The 20,201-nt window shown below is 45.3% G+C and overlaps 2 protein-coding genes across 4 annotated transcripts in view; both read right to left on the minus strand.

The window, feature by feature from the left end:
* Nhej1 (non-homologous end joining factor 1) overlaps positions 1 to 14,717 on the minus strand; it is a 94,381-nt gene extending 79,664 nt beyond the window's left edge. The window contains exons 1-5 of one of the 3 annotated variants that reach the window (XM_021162253.2): positions 14,611 to 14,716; positions 10,618 to 10,711; positions 9,958 to 10,134; positions 9,069 to 9,281; positions 204 to 342 (exon numbers count right to left, since the gene is read on the minus strand). In XM_021162253.2, coding sequence (XP_021017912.1) covers positions 204 to 342; positions 9,069 to 9,281; positions 9,958 to 10,134; positions 10,618 to 10,620 — 532 coding nt within the window. In that variant the 5' untranslated portion in view covers positions 10,621 to 10,711; positions 14,611 to 14,716. Of the gene's footprint in view, positions 1 to 203; positions 343 to 9,068; positions 9,282 to 9,957; positions 10,135 to 10,617; positions 10,712 to 14,610 lie in introns of all 3 variants that reach the window. The other 2 variants (XM_021162271.2, XM_021162264.2) reach the window with 2 other exon arrangements.
* A 300-nt stretch (positions 14,718 to 15,017) lies between these two features.
* Slc23a3 (solute carrier family 23 member 3) overlaps positions 15,018 to 20,201 on the minus strand; it is a 9,563-nt gene continuing 4,379 nt past the window's right edge. The window contains exons 8-12 of the mRNA XM_021167863.2: positions 18,941 to 19,194; positions 18,447 to 18,552; positions 18,016 to 18,183; positions 15,844 to 15,939; positions 15,018 to 15,521 (exon numbers count right to left, since the gene is read on the minus strand). Coding sequence (XP_021023522.1) covers positions 15,232 to 15,521; positions 15,844 to 15,939; positions 18,016 to 18,183; positions 18,447 to 18,552; positions 18,941 to 19,194 — 914 coding nt within the window. The 3' untranslated portion in view covers positions 15,018 to 15,231. The remainder of the gene's footprint in view (positions 15,522 to 15,843; positions 15,940 to 18,015; positions 18,184 to 18,446; positions 18,553 to 18,940; positions 19,195 to 20,201) is intronic.

The raw sequence follows: 20,201 nt of genomic DNA on the forward strand, positions 1-20,201 counted from the left end.
CAGGGCCAAAAAGTGGGAGTGGGTGGGTAGCGGAGTCAGGGGGAGGGTATGGGGGACTTTTGGGATAGCATTGAAAATGTAAATGAGGAAAATACCTAATAAAAAAATATATATATAAAAAGAAATATCCTTAATACAAATTATATTCCCCTTTTCTAAGACTCTTGGACTCCCCACCCATTCCTCTGAGAATGCCCTCTTACTTCGGCTCAGCACAGCCCCACTCTCCTGGTAGGCCTGGATCTCAAGGTCCTTCATCCGAAGCAATGCTGCTAGCTCCCGCACATGACTCTGCAGTGCTAGGCTCACACCCATCAGAGGATGAATCAAATGCTGAGAGACCTTTGATGAAGAAGAGCCCTCAATTAGCCACCAACAGGTACTCATAAGGTACTACCAAACACTGCATGAGCTACTAGAAGAAACATACTCAATAATAAACATTTTCACAGGACTTATAATTTCATAGACAAGCAATTCATGTACATGAACATAAACACAAATACAATATTAAATTTACATATTAAAGAGACTAAGAGATTTTCTTGTGGTCCAGATATGGAATGGGAAGGATAAAACAAGAATATAAATGGACAGAAAAATATACAGTTCTGATTTAAAGAAAAAGAGGGCAGTATTTCTCCACTTTCCTAAGGCTGCAACCCTTTAATACAGTTCCTCATGTTGTGGTGACCCCCTATAAAATTATTTCATTGCTACTTCATAACTGCAATTTTGCTACTGTTATCAACTGTTATGCTACTGTTATTAATATAAATATCTGATATGCACATCTGCAGAGCCCTAGGCTCTCAAAAGGAGGGTTGAGGGTATGTGGATAAACAAAAGGGTAAATATCTGATATGCATGATGCCTTATATGCAACCCCCAAAGGGGGGTCACAACCCACAGGTTGAAAACCACTGATATAGCGGCTGGAAAGACTGTTCGGTGGTTAAGAACATGGGCTCTTCCTGAAGATATGGGTTCTATTCGCAGAGCCAACATGATACTGACAACTGTCTGTAACTCCAGATCAGAGGGCCAGGCATTCTCTCCTGACTTCCATAGGCCATACATACACATTGTACACAAACATACATGCAGGCAAAACACCCCTACACATACAAAGAATAAAAAATATTAAAAATAACTAAGTAAAACTAAAAGGGTGGTCTTGTTGAGAAGAGGAAAGTGCTAACTCAACTCTCAACGGAGATAAGAACAGAAGATCCAAGGAATCCTCATGAAAGGGATGTGACTTTAACAGTACACCAGCAGGAGAAAAAGAAAACAAAAAACAGTAGAAGACAGAAAGCCATCAAACTCGATCTAAGTATTTATTAAGAACCATTTCAGGGCTGATAAGAGGTCAGGGTTTTAACCTATTCTCAAAATATACAGCAGAACTTAAAATTATTGTAAAATAATAATAAAAAACAAAGCCAGCCAGTTACTGAGCTCACTCCACACAGAAGGATGCAGGTATAGCTTTGTTACAGTTCAGCTCCACTGAGAACGCATCATACAATGATACACAGATATACAGTCACATAAATCACCTATGCACCGTGTCCATTAGCCTGTGACTAGAGGATGTCATCAGCACCAAGGGCACTAAGCAAAAGAGATGCCCTAGATCAGGGGTCAGCAAGCTTTCTCAGTGAGCAGATAATCAATATTCTCACTTTGTGGCCCACAGAGTCTCTGCTGCAACCACTCAACTTCGATGTTGTGGCACGTGAAAGCAGCCACAGACAGTATGTAAACAAACGAGATGGCCGTGCTCCAATATAACTTTACAAAAGCCAGCAGCAGGCCAGATTTAGCCTGCTGGCCATAGAATGCTCATCCCTGGCTAGATCTAAAAAGGGAGCACTTTAGACAGGCTACCCCATGGCAGGCTTGAAATAAGGAAAAGGTGACAAGTGTGCCAGCAGAGGTGCTGTGTAGAGTCACCTGGTCAGAATCCCAGGTGATGATTCTCCAGGCACCTGCGTCCTCACTTTCCATTAAGTCTCTAGAGACAACTAAGAGCACTGCTTGTGGTGCAGCTCTGATTCTAAGGAAAAGACTTTTCTATGTCAGGAAAGAAAAAAGGCTAGCTGTGGAGGTATGGGTGGGCAGATAAGGGCAGCAGTTTTTTGTATCATAATCCAAAAAAGTCTAGGCGTCCTGGCACAGGGTAGAAAGCCAGAGTCAAGTCTAGCTGTAGATAACTTTATTTTTGGTCACCTGGTACATGCCAACCTAGTACTGAGTCCTATCCCAGGCCTCAGAAAGGACTTAGGCCTCCAAGAAGTATTGCTCAGAACTCCTGACCTGTGAGATACCTCAGCAAGCTGCCAAGCTTGGTGACCTGAGTTCTGCCCTCCAGACCCATGTGGTAGAAGAACTGATTCCTGCAAGTTGTCATCCAATCTCCACATGCACATTATATGCTCATGCACACACATAATAATTAACTCAATACAGTGATTAAAACTCTATGCTCTAGAAATAGTTTTGATAAGTTTGGTCCTGGTCAAGGTAGATTAGAAAAACAGTCAAATAATTGTATGCAAGCCAACAGAGGTTTGGTGGATTGAACTGAAAATAATTATCATTGCTAACCAAGCAGCCACAGTGGCCATTTGGTGGCACCCCTCAAATAACAGAAACTCCTAATGTTAATAACCAGTCTCTCACCATGGTGGGCTGTGGGGGAGGGGTACCACCTTTGAGTTACTAAATATAACATCATGAAACATGGTGAGGAATAGTTCTTAACCAACGCCATGTCTATTGAAATAGGATACTGGCCTCAGGCAACTGTATGATCTATTGGACTTCAATATCTATATACAAAAAGGAGTTTCTAATCAGTTCAACTTCTCAAATAATTTCACACCACTCTGAATTCCTGAGCTATAATTAATTTCAAAACTACATGAACATTAAAAATGATTTCTCTTAGGCCTGAGAGTCTTTTTCTGTTTTCAAGCTTAGATGAATGCTGGTTATAAGTCCCCAAAATATGTATTAATGACCATAAAAAGACTAGTATACAAATAAAAAATAAAAGGCACTCAGCCATATGGAAAGATCAGTGTACCTCCAAAGGCACAACGACAACAAACTGTACAGTGCTTTAGGTCAGGGACACCCCCTTTCATTCAAGGAAAGCAAAATATGAAGACATTCCATCACAAGCCAATGCAGCCTGAACCCACTGAGAATGAGCTCGGAGGCATCTGCTTTTGAAGAGCTCCATGATAGGCCAGGAACTGTGATGGGTACAACAGAGGTTGCCACTCTTCCCTGGAAGGGGGAACACCTCTAATTCCACCCCTAAAGCCTCTGACTTCCTATAGAACACTTAAGAGCCCCAGGCAGGAGGGAACTGGCCTAGATATCACATCCTATCAGACAGTCCAGTGAAATCATCATAGATGGGGGTCAGGAGACTGGCTCCCGGGGTCAGCTCTGCCAGCATCTCACATGAGCTCGGCCTTGGATGAAGCAAGGGCATGTTGGCCATTGTCTCCCCCGCCCAACCACAATCCTACAGTGATGCTGCTCATGTCCTCGTCTTTAATCCTAAGTGCAGAGCTGTCTTATATTTGACAGATGGAGAAGCTGAGTCATAAAAAAGTCTGTACTAATTCAAGGCAATATTCTGAATAATCTAAAGGTAGTAGGGTTGATTGTAAATTTGTCTGCTTGTTCCAAAACTTGTGTTCTTCCTACTACTAAGAAACTTGGGGATGTGACCCCTGGGAAACATAAACAACCAAAGGGGTGACAAATCTCAAAGTGAAAATACAAAAATATCAAGAATTATATTAGGGGGCTGGTGAGATGGCTCAAGGGGTAAGAGCACCCGACTGCTCTTCCAAAGGTCCGAAGTTCAAATCCCAGCAACCACATGGTGGCTCACAACCACCCGTAACAGAGATCTGATGCCCTCTTCTAGTGTCTGAAGACAGCTACAGTGTACTTACATATAATAAATAAATAAATAAATCTTTAAAAAAAAAAGAATTATATTAGATGCATACCTGTACCTCAGCAAAAAGGGAGGCAGGAGCAGGAGCAGGAAGATCACAAGTTTGAGGACAGTCTGAGCCACACAGTGAAACTTAGTCTCAAAAAACTTAGTCTCACAAGCACAGGGGCAGGAGAGATGACTCAGTGCTTCAGAGAACTGGCTGCTCTTGCAGAAGACCCAGGTTTAGACCCCAGCACTCACATGGTGGCTCACAACCATCTGTAACTCCAGGAGATCTGATGCCCTTCTGGCCTCTTTAGGCACCAGGCATGCGTGTGATGCACATACATATAGGCAGGCAAAATACTCATACACATAAAATAAAATAAATAAGTCTAACAAAAACATTTAAACACAAACCAAAAGGCAGGAAAAGAGTTATATTAGACACTGGAAAGAACAGACAATAGGAAACAGGGAGCAATGAAGAAAAAGCTGTCACAAGTGCAGACAGATGCAGAATCATGAAGCAGACACCCAAAGCCTTATATATTTCACAATTCCTACAGAGAATTAAGGACTCTTAAGTTCCCAGAGTTAATAACAAAGTGTGGTGGCTCATATTTGTAATCTCAGCATGTGGGAAACGAGGCAGATGGGTTTCGAACTTGAGCCGGGCTACCGAGTAACATGCTATCAAGGAAAAAAGAAGAGATGGCTAAGGATGTGCCTATAAGGATGTGGAGAGTGCTTGTCTCAATCTCAAATGCAGGGGACCAGGTCGCACACTGTAGCCCCAGGACTAAGGAGGTGGAGGCCAGAGGAGGAGGTTTAAAGGTCCTCGGCTACAGGATGATTGTGAGGATCGCCTGCACTATATAAGACTACCTCAAAAAAAATGTGGGGGTGGGGGGGGTGAATAAACAGAAGGTTGATCTCAGTAATTGCTTTAGAAGGAAAACAGAGCGTAGACAGAACGCCTGCTTGCTTGTTTCCCAGACTGTAGACCTTTAGGTGCTGCTTGAAAGGCTTGCCTTTGGCATGAATTACCCATTCAAAGAGAAAGTAAGTGAGAACGATCACAAGAATGAGTAACAAAGCTCCCAACCGCATGACCTCACAGACACACACACCCGCCTGAAATAGTGGCCGCCTACAGCCCTGATAGTGTCTACCAGCTCTAGCTCCTTCCCTGCAGCCCCGGGGTTTCCCTGGGATAAGTCTTCTTCGTTTAATGAGAAGAACTTAATCTGAACTTAAGATATACTTGTTAACCAATTGTTCTATCTATCTCTCAAGAAGTCCTTTGCTGGGCTGGAGAGACAGCTCGTCCAGAGGACCTAAGTTTGCATGTCAGCATCATATATCACACGTCTCCCTGTAGCCGACCAAACCTTGTTCTCCTCCAAACACTGAAGCTTCTTTCACAGGACAGACAGCTCCTTGGCTGGAAGACTGCACTAAGGAATTAGCTTTTCCTTTGCTTTTCCTTCAACCTTTTTTATCATTGTTCAAGTGTTGTTTATTGCCCTCCACCCCAGAGCTGGGGCTGATCCTGGCCCATGCTAAACAAGTGCTCCAACACTGAGCTACACCCCCTGTACTTTTACTCTGTACTTTTGAAAGAAAAAAATACTAGAGCCCGTTAACCTTCAGGAAAGCTGTGTCCCCACAACTTTCACACTGTTCTGAATTTGGAGGACTATCTAACACATGAAGAGACTGGCTATTGCTAGGAATTCTCGAAGATGGTCCAAATGGTTAGATGCCAGAACAAGCATCACTGAGGAAACAGTGCCCTCTGCTGTCACCTAGAAAAAAAATCACAGGTTTTGAATGATGGTGAAAAATAAAAAATCTTCCATCTAAAGTTAGGATGGAAGGTTTCACAAGAAATTCAATTAAAGTCAACAAATTGTTGCTTACTACCCAGCAGGACCTGTGGATGGGCCTTGGCAATTTCTTCGTAAAAATCAGTCACAATAAGGCACACCTGTAGTCACCACTACTTGGAAAACTGATGTGGTCAGTTGCCTTGGCAACAGTAAAGACCACCGTTAGTTGGGGTAAAGCTCCATGGTAGAGCGCATGCCTATCAAGCGTGAGGTCCTGGGTTTGATCCCCAGAACCACAAACAAACCTGTGATGAATGAGCAACTCTAGCACTCAAGTGCAGCTCTGCAAAGTTCCAGACAAAAATACATAAATAAATAAACACCAGTAAACAGTCTCTCAAGAAGTCCTTTGCTGGGCTGGAGAGACAGCTCTGCCACAGGACACAAGTTTGGGTGTCAGCACCCCCTTTGGTTTGAGAGTTACAGCACCTGTTACTCCAGGCCCAAGGGATCCAACATCTGCCTCTCCTGTATACAAACTCCCACATAGAAATACACATAATTACAAATAAAGTATTTAAAAACAAGCCAGTTCTTTGTTCTCCATAGTGGATGTGTGTAAGCATCACAATGTGATCACTGATGCCAAATGATCACACCGCCTACAGTACTTCAGGAACACTATATCTCGAAGTGGGAACTAGAAAATACCTTTGCAGATTGTTCTGCGGCCAACCCGAGCCCCACATTTCTTGCAGAACACTCTGATCACTGAGTGCTAATGAATACAACAAATAGTATTTGTTGATTATGAAAATTTGTTCCTTTTTAAATATATATTGTGAAAATCCTATAATTTTCTTAAGTTCTTGGGTTATTTCTTGGAAACAAAGACGGCGGGGCTGGAGAGGTGGCTCAGCAGTTCCGAGCCACATTTGCTCTTCAGAGGAACTGGGTCCATTCCATTTCCAGACACCCACATGGCAGCTCACAACCATCTGGAACCCCAGGTCCAGGGTCTGATGCCCTCGTCTAGCCTCTGCAGGCACCAGGCACACAGGCGGTGCATAGACACATGCGCAGGCAAAACACCCATATACATAAAACAAAGTAAAACCAACCAAGCCTTTGGGAAGAAATGTGTGAACAGATCTATGTGGGGAAAGGAAGCTAGGAGACTTGTTCCTTGTTCTGTGATACTGGGTCTCACTGTGGAGCTCTGTCTGCCCTAGAACTCACCATATAGCCTAAGCTACCCCCAAACTTGTGCTCTCCCTGCCTCAACCTACAAGTACTGAAATTACAGGCATGTACCTGGCTATATTTCCATCATTCTTTTTTTTCCCTTAAAACAGAGTTTCTCTGTGTACCCTTGGCTTTCTAGGAACTAGCTCTGTAGAGCAGACTGGCCTTGAACTCAGAGATCCACCTGCCTCTGCTTCCCAAGAGCTGGGATTAAAGGCATGTGCCACCATCTCCAGGCTGTTTTCTCTTATTCCTAAGTAAATATCTATAGAAAAGAATGACTTTAAAAAATTGGGAGGCAGGAGCAATAGTTTAGTCAGTAAAGTGTTTGTCACACAGTCATGAGGACCTGAGTTTGAGGCTCCAGCACCCACATAAAAAGTGATAAGCACCTACTCTCCTACACTAGGGAGGCAGGCAGGAGGATGCTGGGGCTTGGTGGTCAGCCAGGCCAGCCAAGTGAACAAGCTCCAGGTTTTGTAAGACTCTGTCTCAGAAAGCAATGTAGAGAAGTCACTACCGAAGCCACCTGGGCAGTGGTGATGCATGCCTTTAACTCCAGCATGGTCTACGTAGTGAATTCCAGGACAGCCACACAAAGAGATCCTGGGGGGGGGGGGGGGGNGGGGGGGGGGGGGGGCAAGGGACACCTGATGTTGACATCTGGCCTCTCCACATACTCTAACATTCTTGCACACGCACATGCACACACATGAATTATTCTCCAAACTGACAGTGTCCCCTTACTCCATTCCCATCAGCTACAGTGGATATTCGGAGGAAATTTGAGGCTTCTAGTTTTAAGTTTGGTTTTTGTTGTTGTTGTTGTTGTTTAGGCTTTTATTTGTTTTTCTGAAGACAGGGTTCCTTTGTGTAAAACTCTGGTTGTCCTGGATTTCACTCTGTAGACCAGGCTGGCCTCAAACTCACAGAGATTAGAGGTGTGGGCTACCACTGCTGGGCTAGATGGGATTCAAACCAGACATACTAAATCCAAAGTCAAAGTCAGCTTTTCTTTTTCTTTTTCTTTTTCTTTTTCTTCTTCTTTTTTTTTTCCTGGAATTCTCTATGTTTACCAGGCTGGCCTTGAGATCAGTCTGCCTCTGCCTCCTCAGTGCTGGGACTAAAGGCAGTTATCACTATACTTAGCAATTCATTGGTTTTTGAGACAGAGTATCATGTAGCCCAAGCTACACTCAAACTCACTATGTAGCTGAGGATGGCTTTGAACTCATGGCCCTTCTGTCTCTATCTCCCTAGTGCTATGATTACAGATATGTATAATTATGCACAGCTTTCAGTTTCAAAACTTGCTTTTTGGTTCCTTGGTTGGCTTTTTTTGTTTTTTTGAGACAGGGTCTTGCTATTATATAACTTTTGCTGTCCTAGAACTTGCTACATAGACCAGTTAGAAGTTGACACAGGAGGATTGCTTCAAGTCCAAAGGCTTTATAATATAACTCTTAAAAAAAAAAAATTAAGAAAAGTGTGCATGGTGACAACATTTACCAGAGGCAGAGCAGGCAGATCTCTGTCAGGGCTACACTGAAACCCTGTCTCAAAAAAAAAAAAAAAAAAAAAAAAAAGTCAAGAAAAGCCAGGGATAGACTCCAGTTGGTAGAGTGCTTACCCAGCACAAAGCCCTGGGCTCAGCCCTCCACTGCTGCATAAACTGAGCAGGGTGGTGTCTCTGTAATCCTAACACTCAGGTAAAAGGATAAGGTCATTCTAGCATAGCCTGGCATACTTGAGACCCTGTTATTAAAATAATAATATTGGATGAAGTCACCAAATAAAGTAAGCAGATCCAAACCCTGCTCCCTTTGCAAAACAAGACTACATCAGTCAAGAATCTCCTTAGCTTCCTGTGAGGTCGAGGAGGTGACAATGATGATGATGACGATGATGATGATTAGAAAAGAATTTCAAACAAGGTTTACAAGAAATACAAGGCACCCAGATCTTTACCAGAAGTAGCTTGGATCCCCACCAGTACCTCATATCTAAATTGCACTTACCAGTGAAGAACTAGCTGGAATACAGTGGAAATGCCAATTGAAGGGAAGACCCGAGAGCTCACTCTGCACCCGCAGAATCAGTCCCTCCTCTCCTCGATCACAGGAGAAAGTAGCTTTGCTAGGGTGAGCAGAATCTTTAAACAGCGGGCGAAGCGCTTCATCCAGGTGACAGAGCAAAGCTGCAGGAGGCGCAGTGAGGCGCTTGTTCAGCTCCTAGACAGGACAGTAGGGCAGAGTGAGGGTGAGAAAAAGTGCCACAAAAGGGGGAAAAGGGGGCCCATGAAAACAGCGGGGAGTGGGAAAGAGAGGACAGTGCAAAGGGGAAGCATTATGGAAGAATGAAGACAACAAGAGTCGCAAAAAACAACTAGCCTGTGCCGACAGTTCTGTCCTGGGCAAGATCCCTGTGGGCCTATACACACACACACACACACACACACACACACACACACACACTCACACACACACACACTCACACACACACACTCACACACACACAGCTGACATAATGCATTACTGTCTGTGCAGAATCAACCCCTCTCTCCCTCTCCACTCCTCTCTCAGAATGTTCCAGATTTCTGAGTTCCTTGGACTTTGGAATACATGCATTGATTTTCACCAGTTGCACAACTCTATCCCCAAAATCCAAAATCTGAAATGATCCAAAATCTAACACGTTTGGAGCACTTGGGTTTTGAGGATGTGAAAAGCTTCATATCCTGAGCCCTTCAGAGCTGGGATCTTCATGATAAGAATGTTGAACCTATACTCGCTTCAAAGCAATCCAGCCTTCCTTGCCAATGGACAGCTAGCCCGTTGGCTGATGCTCATGTCCTATGGCCAGCAAGCCACTCCACAGTGATACTTCCCTTCACACTAACATTCTTACCTTGGCTCGCTGGCTGACCACAGAAGTGTCCACCTGTTCATGCCACACCTGTTGAAGATCCGAAATCAGCAAGGCATAACCATGCTTGGTGATAGACGCCTTGGCTAAGAGTGAGTTCTCTGCAAGTTGTAACCATGCCCATGGCTGCAGCAACAGGTCTTGCTCTAGCTCTTCCATCTGCAGAAAAATCCTAATTCAGCCCAGTGTCCTCAGGAAAGTCAGCCTTCAAGAGGGCCGCTCACAACGCTATGTCAACTGAAATCGCATGAAAATCCACCCCAGTAAAATAGAGGGATAAAAGCAAAAACCCCCTTCATATAACCAGCCTAACAGCAACCTAACTACCCTCTTGACAACCAGCCTAAAATTTATCCAGAATCTGTGCCTGGAGAAATGGCACAGAGGTTAAGAACACTGGTTGGTTTTCCAGAAGACAGGGATCAATTCCCAGCACCCACGACCTGGCAGCTCACAACCATCTGGAACTCCAGTTCTAGGGGATTCAGGGCCCTCTTCTGACCTCCTCATGCACTGCACTTGTAGTACCTGCATATATGCAGGGAAACACTCATACACACACACACACAAAAGTAACACCTTTTTTAAAGATCAGAATATTTCTCACATTAAGTTCCTAAAGAATATAAAATATGTCTTTACCATTAAGGTGCTGCATGCCTCTAATCCCAGAACTTGATGGAGGCAGAAAGTTCAGAATTCCCAGACCAGTTGAAGATAAATGAGACAGAACAACCTTGGGGAGGAAGAAAGGAAAAAGTGGAGAGAAAGAAGGAGGAAAGGGGGAGAAAAAACAGATCTGTTTCTTTCATAGCACTTAAAACTCAACATATTGATGCATTTAATATAAAATGGAAACCCAAGCCATTCCTATTGAAACTTTATTTGAATCCTATCTTTCCCAGAACTTTTAGGAAAAGAATGATTCTCATCTCACACACACACACACACACACACACACACAATCAAAGTCCTAAGGCAGGAAATTCAAATTATTTAAGCCAGTGGTAGCACAGGCCTTTAGTGCCAGCAGAGGCAGGCAGATCTCTGAATTTCAGGCCAGACTGGTCTACAGAGTGATTTCCAGGACAGCCAGAGCTGCACAGAGAAACCTTGTTTCAAAAACAAACAAATTGATTGATTGATTGATTGATTGCTAAAAGCAAAGTCTGTCACTTCTGCCAAGCCAGATGACCTGAATTGGATCCCCAGGACTCATTCGAGAAGGAAAAAATTATCTCCTGTAAGTTGTCCTCTGACTTCCACATATGCACCAAACAGGTGTTACAATTTTTTATAAGAGGAAAAAGAGAAAAGGCAAAACTCAGATAGACTGAAAATGAACTCCGGGCAGTTGTGGTGGGAAAATGAACTCCAGGCAGTTGTGGTGCACGCCTTTAATCCCAGCACTTGGGAGGCAGAGGCAGGCGGATTTCTGAGTTGGAGGCCAGCCTGGCCTACAGAGTAAGTTCCAGGATAGCCAGGACATCCAGGGATACACAGAGAAACCCTGTCTCAAAAAAAAAAAAAAAAAAAAAACCAGTAAAATCCTAAAGCAGACTTGATGTTCTGCACCTGTAATCCCGCACTGGGGAGATGGAGGTAGGAGGATCAATGTTGGGCTAGGGTAAAACTAGCCCTACTAATTTTACTGGTAAAATGCTTGCCTCATAAAGACCTGTTCAGATCCCCAGACACTACATAAAAGGCTAGTCAGGTGCTGGTGCTGTGTATCTGTAATCCCATCACTGAAAAGAAAGACTCAGGAGGGTATAGCTACCCAGGCCTACACAACAAAGTTTTAGGCTAACAAGAGACTACCTCGAACAGTAGGAGGCACCAGAGGACCATCTCTGAGACTGTTCTTCATATTCAGTGTACTTACACATACACATATATGAACACGCACACATGCACACACATCCTTAACCCCACCTACAAAAAGTGAAATATTTTTCTTTAGGGGGCTGGAGAGATGGCTCAGTGGCAAGAGCACTGGCTGCTCTTCCAGAGGTCCTGAGTTCAATTCCCAGCCACCACATGGTGGCTCACAACCATCTACACTGGGATGTGTTGCCCTCTTCTGGTATGCAGGTATACATGCAGACAGAACACTCAAATAAAATAAATATTAAAAAATTATTTTCAATTAAATAAACAAAAGTCCAACCTACATAGTGGTGAGTTCAAGGCCAGCCTGGACTACATGAAACCCTGTCTCAAAAAAACCTATCTAAAACAGGGGTTCACTTTTAAGTCTTAATATATTTGTCCTCTCACGATTTTATACATATATAATGTACTTGATATTTCCCCTAATTGAAAACAGAAATTCTTACCTAAAGTCTGTTCAAGTTAATCCTCTACAATTATGGAAAATTCATGTGTATATGCATGATGAAAGATCCATGAGGGGCCTCATATTACATGACAGACACACAGTGACACACATAGCTAGTAAGAACAAGAGCAATGTCCCAAGTCCCTTTCAACAAATGAACAGGCCACACATTTCACACCACAGAGGAAGTGACAATTCCACTTCAGTAATTGGGTACATGTCCACACTAAGGCCCACATCACCAACAACATGCTTTCTGTGCAGCTTGGAACTCCTGGAGACCAATGTTTTTACCTCAATAAAGAATGCTATATCTGGGCTGGCAAGATGGCTCAGTAGGTAAGAGCACTGACTGATCTTCCAAAGGTCCTGAGTTCAAATCCCAGCAACCACATGGTGGCTCACAACCACCCTCAATGAGATCTGACACCCCCTTCTGGTGTATCTGAAGACAGCTTATTTATAATAATAATAATTTAAAAAAAAATCTTTAGGCTGGAGCCAACAGGGACTGAGCCAGTAGGGCTGACTGGAGGGAGCAAAGGTCCTAAATTCATTTCCCAACAACCAGATGAAAGCTGTATCCTCAGCCTAGCTGAATATATAGCAACTAAATCTTGACAGAATTTACTTTTCCTGTGGACACAAAAAGTCATATAATTTCATTATTTCCATCTATAAATAACAAAAGGAAAGGAAGTGCCAAGAGGTGAATGCTTAGACTACAAAGAAAATAATAGAATTTCTGTTTAAATCTGAGTAACAGACATTTCAGCTCGGACTAAGCCGTCATCTTCCTAGCTTTCAAAGCACTTGTCTCATGTCACTCACTAGTTTGCACTACAATTATCACGTGGGATACAAATGTATATCTCAGAAAGACTACGTACATGACAGGGACCCCGAGAGAGCATAGAGCCTAGTGATATTACTGCCATCTCGGTTCAAGTACATGCATTGTGTGATATCTATATGGGCTAAAACTGCCTAACAACACAGTTGTCAAAAACCATATGGCCATTCCAAGTGACACAGAATTGCATATATGGTGGCAGCCACCTTGAAACGCTGTGTGTGGAGATGGTTATTTGTATCCTGTGCTGTTCCAACAGGATAAACTGGTCTCGGAATGATTTAAAGAGTCTTCACTGGGCAAGAGTTTACACTGGGAAAGATTAGACATACAAATGAAGTTGCCAAACCCTCTAATTTCCCTTATAGGCACATCCTGGCATGCACTCTGAAACTCACCAAAATTGAGCTTATTGGCCTAACTGGTCCCTCCTTAAGTTCCGAAGGTCAAAACCCACAAGCCGATGGTTTTGTCTGAATGGGAGGAAGCTGTTTTAATGTGGCCAGGGACAGCTGGCCCTATAAAAATGTCTAAACGTTCAGCGCCAGACCCAGTCTGGCTGCTCCTACCACTCAGCCTGGTCTTGAGGTAAGTATAACTCAGTGAGTCAGGCATGATGGGGCATGCCTGTAATCCTAGCACACAGGAGGCTGAGGCAGGAGGATCTTGATTTGGAGGCCAACCTGGACAACATAGCAAGAGCCTCTCAAAACAAAACCAAGTGGTAGAACGGACTGGGGCCTGAGACTGTTCAGCATGGAGGGAGAAGGAATCGAAGTCCTCTGGGGTTTTACTCCCCGCCCCCACACCCCGCAAATTGGTCTTCCATGATCACGTTAACCAACCTCGCCGGTTTAATTTGTCTTTTAAAGGGGAGACTGTGAAGTTGCACGACATTCTGCCACTCGGGTTCCTCTCCCAGGGATAGTTCCTAAAACACCCTGCAGGGGGCAGCAAGGTCCTACAGACCATCCGTCGAGCCCACGCCCTGTGCCACCAAAGAGGGCAAACCTTAGGCCCTGCCGCCAAAGGTCACACGCCCCGCCCTCGAGCGCCCTAGGCGTCCATTCGCCCGCCCGCCCCCCCCGCCCCCCCCGACACCGCTAGAACTTTGTCGCCCGTCTCTCATTTTTACAGCATCCGCTGCACACAGTTACGGCTTAGGGCCCCAAAGGGGACCAAAGCTAATTCATCCCAGCGGGCCAAACACGAAGCCGGCTAAGGAAGAGCTTCACACGACACCCCAAAAGGCAGAGGCCGAAAACGGACTGCGCGTGCGCAGGTCCGCCCACTCCGGGAGGTCGGCCCCAAAGTCGGGCTACGCGCGGTCCCTTCTGGGAAAAAGCGCCCGGGTCAGGGCCCACTGCACAAGTTTATCTTTGCTTTTCCGCGTCTGGACGGACCCAGATCTCGGCGCCGACACGAAACCGACCCCACCTACCGTCAAGGACTGCGGGAACTCCCACCCTCCTCACGGCGGGCCTGTCCTGATGCGCAAACTGAGAGGCCACCCCCCCACACACAACACACTCAGGAAGGCGGGGTCTTTGGATGTGGGCGGAGCCAGGGCCCTGATGGGCGAGGCCCGAACCTCACTTGTTAACTCCACTCGCAACTCTGCTGCTTTCGTAATTCCTTTCCTGTTGACCTAAGTTGAAACGAAATACTACTTCTCTCTTGCCTCTTCATCTTTATTTTTATCTGCTTTACATTTTAGTTACTTATTTAAATCTTAAATGCAGGGAGAGGGCAGGGACCCTGTCGTATTCATATCCGTGGATGTAGGACCTTGCTCATGGCAAACAGCAAATATTTGAATGCTAGAGTTCATTCAAGCAGCCTTGACAGTTTACAGGCAGAAATCTCATTTATTCAGTTCCGACCCGCTAAACCATGGCCTCTGCTCCTGAACACTCAAGTCTTATTAAGAGGAGGAAAGGCAGCCCATTTTGCAAGTGGGCCACATCCACCTCTACTGGAAGAAAGTATACAGCCTTGGAGGCGAGACTCCAGCAAGGTGGCAGTTACTGCTAAACTAAGACAAAAATGGTGGTCTTGGTGATTACTGGGACCTAACCCCTTCTCTGCTAGCTGTGGAGTACGATTCCCCAGAGTTAGGCAACAAGTCGGCTCTCTCTCCTGTTTTAGAGGATCCTCCTTCATCCCCAGAGTCTTCAGGCATTGGACAGAGGCAGTGGAGAGGCTGTGGGATGCAGGAACACAGGTTTTTGATGGGTAAAGGAAGCCCATACTCTTGAGCAGCTTTCCTCCTGGTTTGCTGAAGCATTTGAATTTCTTGGCCAGTGAAAGAAGTTGGCAGCCCCTGACCTAAGCCTCTCTCAGCCCGTGTACCTGTAAAAGAGGGGTGATCAGGATGGAGAGATGGCTCTTAGGAGCTGGTACTGCTCTTACAAAGGATCCAAGTTCCAAGTCCCAGCACCCATACCGGATGGCTCACAACTGCCCGTATCTCCAGGTCTGGGAAGATCTGTCATCACTGCTCTACATTTTATGAATGCAAATACCCAAAGACACACATACACACATATGCATAATTTAAAATGAAAATCAAGGTTTTTTTTTTTAAGGGAAAAATAAGTAAAGGTCACTGCCCTGCCCAACCTAGGGAGTAGTGACTACCTAGCCACTCCCCTGGGACCTGGTCTCAACTTACCAGATATAGTGTTTTCTAGGAGAAAGCCCAGTAGACCAGCTAAGAAAATGGGTTCTGCCAGCAAAGAACGAAGAAACATATCCAGGGGGCTCCAGCCTACAAAGGGTTGGGGCCAGGCAGGAAGGTAACTGATACTGTCCCAGGCAATGAGTCTTCCCTTTCAAACCTAAACTGCATCTTAAACCAGGGACACATCTCACTAGGCTGCCATTCCATCCCATCTACCTTTTCCCTCTACACACTCCATTCCCCACACTCAGGCCCTGCCCAGAGCATCCTTTCTCAGCACCATGTTTTCTAAGCACCCACATTCCCTCCAGGTACCCTTTGTCCCAAGCTCCCTTCTGGGAAGTGTGGCATTACAAAGCCCTCATCTCTCCCACTTCTGACTTTCTCTGCTCTACCCTGGGCCTCTCAGTTTCAATCCTACTAACACTTTGGACCAGATAATTCGGTTATAAGGAGCTGTCCACTGCATCAAAGAATGCTTAATAACCTCTCTAAGCACTGAATCCCAATAACAATACTCTTTCTTCCCATTTATGACATCCAAGAAGTATCTCCAGACATTGCTAAATGCTCCCCATGGGGCAAAAGTCACCCCCAGTCGAAAACCACTGCTCTAGATAAAATAGGCTTTCAGCATATGCTATTTCTATCCTCTAACCCTATCTTTTATCTTTGCATATGATGGAAACGTAATCAAGCATGACCTTATTAACTGTGCATATGGCTTACATCTATAATCCTAAGACTTGAGAGAAAGCAGGAAGATTGCCAAGATTTTGAAGCCAGCCTAAGTTCCAAAATGAGACCCTGTCTCACACAGAGAAATGGCCTTCTGACAAACATGCATCCTCAAAGACCAGTCCAGTTCTGTTGGATCACCTCAGCAGCTCAGGTCGAGGCTCCTCTTGTCATTGAGTACTACAGGCCTTTGTTATTTTGTATTGTTTTGTCCGGATCTCACTATGTAACCCTGAATGACCTGGAACTCACTGTGTAAGCATCTGGCCTCAAACTCAGAGACTCCACCTGCTTCCCGTGTGCCAGGATTAGATATTTCTTTTCTTTCTGGTTTTGTTGTTGTTTTGTTTTGTTTTGTTTTGTTTTGTTTTGTTTTGTTTGTTTGTTTGTTTTTTGAGACAGAGTTTCTCTGTGTGTCCCTACTTATCCTAGAACTCACTCTGTAGACCAGGCTGGCCTCAAACTCACAAAGATCCACCTGCCTTTGCCTCTGGAGTTCTGGGAGTGAACCACCACTGCCCAACCTAGAAGGACTTTTGTGCCCTGACCTAGTTACATGTTTTCTTTTAATGTGTTTGTGGGGGGAGGGTTTTGTAATTAGTTAGCTTTAACTGTCAACTTGTCACCATGTAGGTCATCTGAGAGGAGAGTCTCAATTGGGGAATTACCTACATAGACTGGCTACTGAGCACATCTGCAGGAGATTGTCTTTACTGGTAATTGACTTAGTAGGGTCTGGCCCACCATAGGCAGTACCATTCCTTTAACAGGTGGTCTTGAAGTATATTAGAAAGTTAGCGGCTGGGCATGGTGGCGCACGCCTTTAATCCCAGCACTTGGGAGGCAGAGGCAGGTGGATTTCTGAGTTAAAGGCCACCCTGGTCTACAAAGTGAGTTGCAGGACAGCCCGGTCTACACAAAGAAACCCTGTCTCGAAAAACCAAAAAAAGAAAGAAGAAAGAAAGAAAGAAAGAAAGAAAGAAAGAAAGAAAGAAAGAAAGAAAGAAAGAAAGAAAAGAAAGAAAGTTAGCTGCATGTGAGCCAGCCAGCAAGCAGTGTCCTCCATGGTTCCTGCTGTACTTCTTTGGCTGTGAAGTGAACTTGTTTGGAGGCCGAGCTGTGTGGCTTCGAAAGCAGGCCTGCCTTCAAGATTCTGCCCTGAGTTCCTGTCACGGCTTGCCTCGATGATGGACTGTGACCTGGAATTGTTGACTGAATAAAACATTCCCTCCCCTAAAATGCTTTTAATCTGAGTGTTTTACCACAGCAACAGCACCAGGGCATGCACTTAGCACAGTGCTCAATGGATATTTGTTAAATAACTGAATAGAGTACACGCAAAATCCCACTGTGAGACCAAGAATCCAGAGAGCCTAAAGCCTCAGCCCCACTACTGAGGGACTCCTTTTCCTCCACCCCATCTACCTGTGTTGAGCAGGATTGGGGCTTCCCTGAGCCACCTTGGCAAAAGCAAGGCCATGAAGATGGAGAAGCCCACGATGAAGACATTTCGCCCAGAGTCAATGTCAGCCAGGTGAAAGCTGGAGAATCCAGCAGACAGAACTACAGCCTGTGTCACTCCCAGTACCCCACCTGTATCATACAAAAGAAAACAAGGAGGTGGGAAGAGGACAAAGTTCAGGCTTTGTAGGTCAGGCGGGTTGTAATGAGGAAATACTACCCACAGGCTTGTTTCTGATTCTCCAAGAGACTCGGTTCAGCTAAGAAAACAAGATCATATGTTCATATCCATTCCAAGAATCTATTTAGAAAAGGCAGCTTCAGCCTAGCCAACTGGTTGGGTCATACTGGGGGAAGTAGTATTCCAGTGCTTGTCCTCCCACCTATTTACTCACCAAGCACAGGCAGTGGGATGTTGGTAAATAGCTGAGCCAGCCTTGGGGAGAGCCCAAGCCCCATGCAGAACAACCCCACTAGGTGGGCCACTTTCCGAGAGCCAGTCTGTATGGAGAAAGAAAAACCACTAGAAAACAAACACAGCCACCTCTTTGCCTGGTCCACTCCTCATCCTTTGTATCCCAGCTTAAACAAGAACCTTCTAAGCAGCCTCGCCACTCTATCAAAGGTACCTCTTTGACTCAACCCATACCCCACTGCTTTCATGATAGTATTTACTCCCTCAAGTCATGCCATATACCTCCTTTTTAAATGAAGTTTCCAAAAGAACAGTGCTTTCTCTAACTTGTCACTCTGCTGAACCTTGGCAGAGCTCCTGATGCACCTAACATGGCAATTTCCTGTTTCTCCATACCTAGCCCAGCTGGCCATCAATCTGTGAGTTTCAGCCCCTGTACCTTCAATTCCCCAGTCCTGTCTCAGATCCACGTACCTGGAAAAGACTCACTGTGCCTACATTGGGGAAGCTGGATGCAGTGCCCAGGGGGCTCCCCAGCAGCCCTGCCAGCACACTGCCCAGCCCCTCCAGGCTCAGCCCTCTACTGCAGGCATGTGGTGGCGGAGGAGACAAACGCAGCAGATGGCCACACAGAGCATAGCAACCCAATGAGCTGGTGGAGGCTGCCAAAGCCATGGAGATGCCTGCAGCCAGGGCCCTGGGTGTCAGCAAGGGCCATTCCCACTCACCTGAGGAAGGAAAAGGAGTCACCTGGAGACCAGACTCAAGCCTGGAGCATCCCTCTGCCTCTAAATGCCTGTACCACAAGAATCCCAGATGTTCTAGATTTCAAGATAGTACTGTGGAGGCAAAACCACTCTACTCTAGGAGAGAGACCCTTCTCTTCACTATCTATCTACAGGTCATCTTTGGTCTGAAGTTCTGTTTGTAGCCTCATTTCCTATCAGAGTCCATCTTACTTCAAACACTTTAGCCTTGGGCCTGGATTTGCTGTTTTCCTGGTAACCACAGGACCTTTGCATCTGCTGTTTACCTAGAACACTCTGCCTCCTGCCTCCTATCCAACTAGCTGCTCCTCTCTCCATCTCTTACATCTCATCTCACTTCTTCAAGGGTATTTCTCCTAGTCGGGTGTGGTGATTCACTCCTGTAATTACAACACTTGCTAGGTACAGGCAGGAGGACCTGGAGTTTAAAGTCATCCTTGACTACATTGCAAGTTCAAGACCGACCAAGGCTATGTGAGATCCTGTCTCAAAATAAAGGGGGAGGAGGAATAAGAGCTGGGAGAAGTCTTATGGATGGAACATGATCACTGCACTCATGAACTCTCAGTAGCTGTGGCCACATGCACAGGACCCATACAAGGTCAAGGCAATCACCACTCCAGCACGGAAGCATGAGTGGAGTAAAGGCTCGTGAGGCTTCACCCCTAGCTGAGGAGCTATGCTAGGTGATGGCTGCTAGGGAAAGGACAGCCATTTTCCTTCAAAGGAGGTGCTTCCTGTATTCTTCATTACCCACCCCATGCACATGTGGGCAGCACTGATTGGACTCCGTGAATAATTTTTTTAAAGGCCATGAAAAGGGAGTGGGAAGCCGGGCGTGGTGGCACGCGCCTTTGATCCCAGCACTCGGGAGGCAGAGGCAGGCAGATTTCTGAGTTTGAGGCCAGCCTGGTCTACAAAGTGAGTTCCAGGATAACTAGGGCTACACAGAGAAACCCTGTCTTGAA

The sequence above is a fragment of the Mus caroli genome, chromosome 1 (assembly GCF_900094665.2).
Source record: "Mus caroli chromosome 1, CAROLI_EIJ_v1.1, whole genome shotgun sequence".
NCBI classification, from domain to species: Eukaryota; Metazoa; Chordata; class Mammalia; order Rodentia; family Muridae; genus Mus; species Mus caroli.